We start from the raw sequence: 8,825 nt of genomic DNA, 5'->3' as shown, positions 1-8,825 counted from the left end.
ATTGCATGTGTCATTTGAGTCTTCTATAAGATTATATACTGATCAATTGTACTAACAATATACCCTAATCATGATTTTGTGGTTTGTAGGAGCAAATAAAGATCCTTGAGCTGAGGGAGTCGTTCTATGTTCCATAAAGTAGTTTGACCTTCTAACAAATAAGGGAATCTAACTATCATATTTTAAGTTAATGATACATTTCTAGTCTTTGATGCATGTGGAATTTAATCTGAAATTGCAGTTTGGATGGGAATTTTGTTTGGATGACTTGTTGACTGTAATTTGACTTTTGGTTCTCTCGAATGGATGAAACTATTGTCTGGAATTGGTTAAATTGTGTGTTGAAATTTGTTTGTGTAATATGATTGTGTGTTTTTTTGAATTGATTTGGGTTAGTGTTGAATTGATAAACTAAGTCTATAGTCATTTGAGAAAATTGGTATTTAATCTAACACTTAAACATATTTTTGGACCAAATAGTGAGTTAGGAATACCAATTTGGTCAATTGAATAGGACTTTAGTTCATTAGATCAGAGTTGTGTAGTTGCAAGTTTCTGGTATAGTGCTCAACCCTAGTTCTCAACATTCAACGACCAAAATGTTAATGGTCTGATGTTGAGTGGTAACATGGCACCGTTGAGCACCATTTACCATTATAGGTTTGAAGGCGTTTTATGTCTTTTTGGTGTTGAGCACTCTCTTTTGCGAGATCTTCTGCATTGAGGATCAGTTTAAGCACTAGGGTGCTGTTATGTGATTCTCTGATTTTTGCTTATCTAAATTGGTTTCTTATGGATGTTATGAATGTTAAGTGTGAAGTTTGCAATGTCTTATGAGTTATATTATGACTGTATGTATGTATGTATAAAGTATAATGCGAAAAAAATTTCAAGGAGAAGTTTTTATATGGTTTTAAGTTGTGTGTGTATTGATGTAAGGATTTTGTATTGGAAGTTATCTTGATGCTTTAATAACTATCCAATCCTATGTAGAGAAGGATGGGGTATGTGGTGAGAGGAACATGAGGGTCTTAGTCTAGGGGCTTTACCTTGGCCTAAGGCGTTAAGGGACTAACCTTGTGTGTGATAGGGTGAAACTCATTGACAATGACTCTATAGAGTAGTAGAGACCACTATAAGTGCTAATTTGCCAAAGTTTGTCATCAATATATGTATCCGAATGGTCAAGTCTAGAACTAATGTTTGTATGTATTAGGATTTGTTTAATTTACTTGTGTTTAAGTGTTATATTCATAATTCAATTGTATATGTGTTTTTTGGTTAAATTAGCTTACCATTTCTTCTTTATGTGTATGTTACTTGTTTTCTTGTTTGTTATGATCACCTTAATGGTATGAGTAGATGAAGAGGTATCGCCAAATTTGATATGTGTCATTGACGCTATCAAATTATTATTACTTAACAAGACAAATTTAGTATTATCAAGTTAGTAGTTAACAAACTAGATAGAATTAAGTTAGTCCTAAATTGTTTTCCAACAATACAAAATCGTTTGTCAATACTTAATTCTTATGAGAGCCTATGAAAAGTTAGTAAAACAGACTACAATATTAAAATTCCATCCTAATGAAATTGATATTGAAGCTTAGTGACACAGTTAAGGCTTGAAGTAGAATTTTGATTTCTTTATAAAACTGACGTTTTAAAAACTCTAATATTACACTTGTAGAACAATATAATTCTCGTTAGTATATGTCTTTTTTAATTATATATATATATATATATTAATTAGTGTTATAATTATGTTTGCACAACAATAATAATATTTTATATATTTTATTATCTTCTTATTGAATATTTGATAATTTAAATAATAGTACTAATATTATTAAAATAGAGTTTTAAAATACACTTATAAAAAGTAATATATTTATTTTACCGATTGAATGAGAATTAAATAAGTAACCGAAAAGAAAAGAAAAAGCTAACCTTTCTCCTCTATTTTAGAAGTAAAACCATCTTGTTATAATTGAAAAATAGAATTTAAGAATAGTTTGATAAAAGGAAATATTTATATATATAAAAATAATTGTAATGTTATTAAATTATTTTTTTTTATTTTTCTTTTTCAAATAAATATATTAATAAGAAAAATAATTTATAATTTTAATCATTTCCTATATAAACTTTTAAGAAAATGACGAACTAATCATATAAATATTTACAAAATTACAAAAACGTATAAAAACCATCCAACATCACGTAAAATTACTTTAGGTTCTTAATATATAATTATTTTTATCATAAAAACTAAAATTAAGAATTCGATAATAAAAATAATTGAAACATATATAAAAAATCACTTAACATATATTAATAATTATGTTACCATTTACATAAGTGAAAGGTCAAATTTTCGGTGGAATGTGGAACAAGAAATAAATAAATAGACAAATAAAAAATAAAATAATAGTAAGAAAATGGAACATATAAAAACAAAAACGACAACCCCATCATCGTTTCCTTTCGATTCGCATAGGGTTTTGTAATTATACTAATTGTTTGTTTGTCAAGAACACGCTTTCGCTTTACTGAACCTCCACTTCATCTTCACTCTTCCTTCAAATTCCCAACAAGGTAACCCCAAATTAAATCTCAGATCTTTTTTTCTTTTGCTTGGCTAAGCTTCATTCTTTCGTGCCCACATGTTCTCTTCTCCAAAATCCATTTTTTTCTCTCTCCATAATTTAGGGTTTTTTTTTTTGTGATAGAGACACCAGAATTTCTGGGAATTTCTTGTGAGACGGGGTTGCTATAGAATTTTTGTTGTGTTTTGCTCTTGGGTTAGGATTGATTTATTCTTCTTTACCACATTGAAGCTATCCTCTCTCGTATTAATATTTCTGTTGCAATATCTAGGGTTCAAGGGTATTATGCTAGCTGGATTCATTCTCTTGCTGAAATGCAGTCTTTCTAGGTAGAAAACTCGTTCCCACAGTTTCATTTGTATACTGAATGGATGTCTTTTTTTCTATTTTTTACCTGAAGTTTTGGTTTTGGTTAGAATACTTGCAATTTGATGCTGTGCAATTGTGGAATGGTCAGTAGTTCAAGTAACTGAAATGGTGAGACATTGGATGTCTGTGTTAAAGGCTAGGGGCCATTTCTTTTATCTTTTGATTGGTTGAAAATTGTGCTTCTTCAATTGGCTTGTTTGAGAAAATTGGAATCATTATCTTTTTTATCTTAGAAGAAAAAAAAACAGAAATCTCATATAGCTGTTTCAGTTCTTCTGATAAGCAAATGACTGTAGCTTCTGAAAAACAAGGAGGTACTCTGATAAAATGATGTAGACCAGAAGTAGATCCCTGGTCATGTCTTCCAAGATTTCTGGAAGATGTAATGTAAGATGCAGAACAGCCAGAATTTGAACCTTCTTTTTTAAACATGCTGTATAAGAAACTATGGCCACAAAAGATTGGGATATTATCAGCTAAAGAAATTGTTTTGGGTAAAGCACTATTGTCCTGATATGGTAGTTGCTTATTGCTTACATGGTTTGTTCTTGATTTGTTATAACATATATCCTTTGTCAATAATGATGTAATTATTTGCTTCAGTGGTCATGTCTCCTTTTGGCTTAATGGACTTTAGTACAATATTATCTCTATTTTGTTGTATTAGGTTGCGTTAATGTCTTTGAAGGCTTTTGAAGTTGAACTTTTCGCATGTTCTAAGTCTGTTTAGTTCTCTTCACCTGTCTTTTGTAAACACTTCAGTTGCGAAATATGAATTCAACACTCATCCAATGTAGTAAAAAATGTTATTTCTGCACTAAGAGGGTTGATTTAAACTTCTTTGAAGGCTTGTGAGCTAAGTTAATTTCTGTTCTGTTGACAGAAAGTTTGTTCAACCATCTCTTTCTTGGCGTTAGCTATGCTACCCACTGGAGCAAAAGAGACCCAATTACGTGAGAGCAACAGCCAAAAGGTCCATCCTCAACCAATGGAAGAGGCCATGAATCAGAATCCAGAAGCAATGAAGACTCTAATATCTAAAATTTTTACAAACATCTCTTCCTTGAAGTCAGCTTATATCCAGCTACAAGCTGCTCATACTCCTTATGACCCTGATAAAATCCACACTGCAGATAAACTTGTTATTAGTGAGCTGAAAAATCTGTCTGAACTCAAGCATTTCTACAGGGAGAACAATCCAAAACCCATGTGTGTTTCTCCCCAAGACTCACGATTAGCTGCAGAAATTCAAGAACAACAGAATCTTCTGAAAACTTATGAGGTCATGGTGAAGAAATTCCAATCTGAAATCCAGAACAAAGACTCCGAGATCCATCAATTGCAGCAGCAGATTGAGGAGGCTAGCCAGAAGCGAGCAAAACTAGAGAAAAATCTGAAGCTTAGAGGTTTGTCTACCAAAGAATCTGAAGAAGAAAATGGCTTTTTCCCTGTTGATCTAACTCCAGATCTGTTCACCTCTGCTGTGGAAGCAGCTGCAAAAGCCATTCATGATTTTTCTAAACCTTTGATCAACATGATGAAAGCAGCTGGGTGGGACCTTGATGCTGCTGCAAACTCAATCGAACCTGATGTTGTTTATGCAAAGAGAGCTCATAAGAAATATGCATTTGAGTCTTACATATGCCAAAGAATGTTTAGTGGCTTTGAGCTAGAAAGCTTCTCTGTTAAATCAGACAATATTACTGTAACTAAAGAGAGCTTCTTCCACCAATTTCTTGCTTTAAGAGAGATGGATCCCTTGGACATGCTAGGGCAAAATCCAGATTCCATATTTGGGAAATTTTGCAGGAGCAAATACTTAGTGGTAGTTCATCCAAAGATGGAGGCATCATTCTTTGGAAATTTAGATCAGCGAAATTATGTGATGGGTGGAGGGCATCCAAGGACTCCCTTTTACCAGGCTTTTCTTAAACTGACCAAGGCAATCTGGCTTTTACACAGGTTGGCTTATTCTTTTGAGCCCAACGTTAAGGTATTCCAGGTTAAAGGAGGGAGTGAGTTCTCAGATGTTTATATGGAAAGCGTGGTCAAGAATCTGATAATGGATGACAATGATGAAAAACCCAAAGTTGGTTTGATGGTTATGCCTGGATTTTGGATTGGGGGAAGTGTGATTCAGAGTAAAGTCTATCTGTCTGGTATGAAGGTTGCTGAATGATTCCTGAATAGAGGCAAGGCTTTCAGCAAATGCATAGTTGATTGTACGTGGTTTGTTTGAATTGTTGTTTCTTTATCTTGAAAGATAATTCTGTTGTCTGTAATTTTTCATATCCCTTTTAGTGGTTGTAAGAGTAAATGAGCCTTTCATCCTTGTTTACATTCAAGCCCCTTGTATTGTGAAAGTTCCTGCACCAGAATTCCAGTTTTTGTGGAGGGGAACAGGAAGGCGTGGTATATAAAAAACGGGGATGATTAGGAGCAAATTGCTGTTGACTAAAATTTATTGAAAATTGCAAATTAGAACAGATAGTGTGTTTGAAAATACAATTAATTGCTCACTAAAAATAATCTCTGATGGGGGAAGTAATGTTCCTGGGGATGCATTTTTTCTTTAGTTTTAGTGTCATAATCAAGAAGTGATGCATCTTTACGTAAACGTCTTTGCTCGTGTTTTTATTTTTTATTTTATGGTTTTAAATATTTTATTGGAACTTATACTTCTATATCAAATTTAAGGGTGTCGCTTCCTGAGACTATCACATTTCTTCATCCACCCTATCAAAAAGTCGCCGGAATTTGTTGAGGCCTTCTTTCACTCCAACAATTTTTCCCTAAACTTCCAAATTTTGAAAAAAAATTCAAGATTATCCTTCTAAGTACATGTAAATGTTATTAAGGTATTTTTCTTTTACTCTTTTGTTAGAGTGGCAACATTTAGCGTGAATAACAAACTAAGAGGCTTTTAATACGAACGTGTGCTTTTTAATTTCTACTCAATTAAACTTATCAAACAAATAATAATAACAAATAAAGAAAGGTTGAGAGAAATTTGTACAAATGATTTTATCCTGGTTCATATCTTACAAATCCTAAATCCAGTCGCTTATCTCAAATCAAGATAAACAGTTCACTGCTCACAAAACAATTACAAATTACAATCACAAAGAAACAATTTGTAAAAGTTTAGAAATCGCCTCTCTTATTATCGCATGAGATGAAAGTCACTTCCCCTGTAACCCATTGACAAATAAAATTTTTGATCCCCATCAACGGCGCCAAAAACAAAATTCTGGATCACAAAATCCTTGAGTAAAGAGATTCATTCACAACCATTCTCACTTCTTCCCAACTTTCCCTTGCATTGAGCTTTTCTTTTCTTTCTTTTTTCTTTCCTTTTTCTTTTGCTTTTCATTTGCTCAACACTTAGCGCAATGATTATTTATTTTCCCTTTTCAAATTTCCCAACAACCCCAAACTTGAACTTTTGGTGAACTAAACCTTGTATTGTTGTTGGGGAATCAATGTAGTCTTGTGAAACTCTCATATATGGAATTTGTGTTTTAACATCTTATTTTAAGATATATGCTTTCTTTCATCATTAGTTAGGGTTTTTCCTCTTTGCTTAAAGCTTGCTTTGTTTAACTCATTCAATGCCATGATTATTGATTTTGTCGATATGGGAACGTACGGGGAAATCTAGATCTGGGGAAATTCTCCCAACAGCATATTGCCTAGACATAGGGATATGAGGATTGGTTGTCGTTAAGCTTCTGCACTTCAGAATTAATTATTAGGAATGCTAGGAATTGTATGAACTCGTAATTAAGGATAGGCCTTCTTGTAAGGTGATTTAGAGAGTGACATTAGCAATTGATGAAAAGAATGGTGAATTCCTAAAGTATATGAGAGTGGATAAGATGAAATTGATAACCCCAACAACATACTCATCCATCTAATTCATTAAAGTGTTTGTATTCCTCTTTTCCATTGATCAAATTCATGCATACATGTTTAATTATTGTCTTTTGCATTTAAACCCTACAATCAATTGTTCACAAGTCTTAAATAATCAAGAAATCATATAACTAACTAGGCCGTGAGTCCTTTGGGAGAACGATACTTGGTCTTACCCAGTTTATTACTTGATACGATTCGGTCACACTTGACGAGGGTTAAACAAGTTTTTGGCGCCGTTTTTCGGTGTTCATAAATTTGTCATCAGTCTTACATCGAATTATAATTCTAAATGACGTTTAATAATTGCACTTATTTACAAAATTGTCACCGGTCATTTTTAACGTTGTTTATTTAGTGGTTAGACGTTAAACACGTGACGTTATATGCTGTTTTTCCACTAGTGCTAAGGCCTCCCCCACGAATTGAATTTCAGATGTAGGCACTGGCACTCGAGCCTGGGGGCTCTTGGATCATCAATCATTACCCACACGTGAGTGGGCAATAAAGGAGCACCATGAATGGTTTGGCCTCTTGAAATTTGTCGTCCCACGCCACTACGCGCGAAGGATACTCAACAACCAAAAAATCATACTGAATATTGTAATCAGTATGATTTGCAGTAGAGCATGAGCCTTTGGTGCTCACACGAGGTGCAGTAGGATCATCTGTAGGGGCGTTCTCCTGCTGTGACTGTTATTGTTGCTGTTGTTGCTGTTGTTGTTGCTGTTGTTGTTGTTGGGTGATCATCGCAAGTTTTTCTTCGAGCATTCTAAAGCGTTCACCCATGCTTTCCTCTAATTCGACTTGCACTTGTTGCCTGATGCTACTAACCATTTTCTGAGTCACGACTTCTATGCTTCTTGGTTTAGGGCCAAAGTAGTCCTTCAATCCAATAGCTCCTTCAACACCACGCACACGACCTGGATGGTCTAGCCGACCTGTACCTGCTACTAAGAGGTCCTCCCTACCTTGTGACACAAATGTGTCTTGACTCTGTTGGTCAACCAAGTCATCGTGCATATAATAATGAAGCTAGACGCATTAAAAAGTTTGTTACATAATTTTTTTATGAACTATGGTAATCAGTTAAAAGTTTCCACTTACAATTCTCTAGGATATCTCTCCTGAGCAGACTGATATGTAAACTGGCCATTGAACTTTGTCCGTGAAGCCTTCCACAAGTCATGTCTGACTGGTGGAGGTGCTAGATCAGGTGACTCAAGACCTAACTCCTCAGCACGACGTTTTCTCATCTTCTTCTTTAATAACGCATAACCACCACGTGACAGTACGTGTGGTGTATCATTAAGCTTCTGCCTCTACTGGGCGGCTATCCTTTTCACCTATGAAAAAATGAAAATCATTAACCATAAGTCACAAATTAACATCTTGTGTGACTAGAGAAAAATATTAAAAAACATACCTGTCACTCAGGAGTAAGTCTAGATTCTTTAAACTGCACCCACTCCTCCTCAGTTATTTTATATTTTGTACAAGGAGTGTCGTTCTGTTTAGAGCCAAAGACGTATTGACGTGTCATTATCGTCTTGAAGTACCTCCACCGGAGTGTAATGTGGGATAAAATCTTCTTCCTTATCCTCTCATCATTAGGGATATTCCAATTTTCCTGTTAAAAACAAAATTAATGTTAAAGCATGATCAACAAAAATAAGTCAATGATGGAAGTAAAGCATCTTAAACATACCAAAATATCCTGCCATATGAACAAAAATATGAACAAAAACATGATTCCAAGCTAGTTTCTAAGTGTTAAAGGTTGCTTTTAGTATCAATTTTAAGCATAAAAATAACAGTTTTTCAACTGTTATCACAACACCAAACTTAGAACTTTGCTTGTCCTCAAGCAAACAAAATGTAACTCAATCTTCTACCAATCAATACAATGGTTTACTCCATTCAAAAATCCTC

The 8,825-nt window shown here is 34.0% G+C and overlaps 1 protein-coding gene across 3 annotated transcripts; it reads left to right on the top strand.

Annotated features, from left to right (window-relative positions):
- The first annotated feature begins 2,463 nt into the window (after nt 1-2,463).
- On the top strand, nt 2,464-5,316 carry LOC148191050 (protein GRAVITROPIC IN THE LIGHT 1-like). Of its 3 annotated transcripts, none has more exons than XM_088101716.1 (3): nt 2,483-2,598; nt 2,881-2,938; nt 3,862-5,316. In XM_088101716.1, the coding sequence occupies exon 3, from the start codon at nt 3,898-3,900 to the stop codon at nt 5,155-5,157; it is 1,260 nt and encodes a 419-aa protein (XP_087957842.1). In that variant the 5' UTR covers nt 2,483-2,598; nt 2,881-2,938; nt 3,862-3,897; the 3' UTR covers nt 5,158-5,316. The 3 variants fall into 3 exon arrangements, with proteins under 3 accessions (XP_087957843.1, XP_087957842.1, XP_087957841.1); XM_088101715.1 differs by lacking the exon at nt 2,483-2,598 and adding an exon at nt 3,026-3,086 and having other exon boundaries at nt 2,642-2,938; XM_088101717.1 differs by lacking the exon at nt 2,881-2,938 and having other exon boundaries at nt 2,464-2,598.
- The last annotated feature ends 3,509 nt before the right edge of the window (nt 5,317-8,825 follow it).

The sequence above is a fragment of the Vigna umbellata genome, chromosome 11, assembly GCF_029865625.1.
Source record: "Vigna umbellata cultivar VRB3 chromosome 11, Vumbellata_1.0, whole genome shotgun sequence".
Classification (NCBI taxonomy): domain Eukaryota; kingdom Viridiplantae; phylum Streptophyta; class Magnoliopsida; order Fabales; family Fabaceae; genus Vigna; species Vigna umbellata.
The sequence above is the reverse complement of the archived record's forward strand: the minus strand, read 5'-3'. Positions and strand labels throughout refer to the sequence as shown.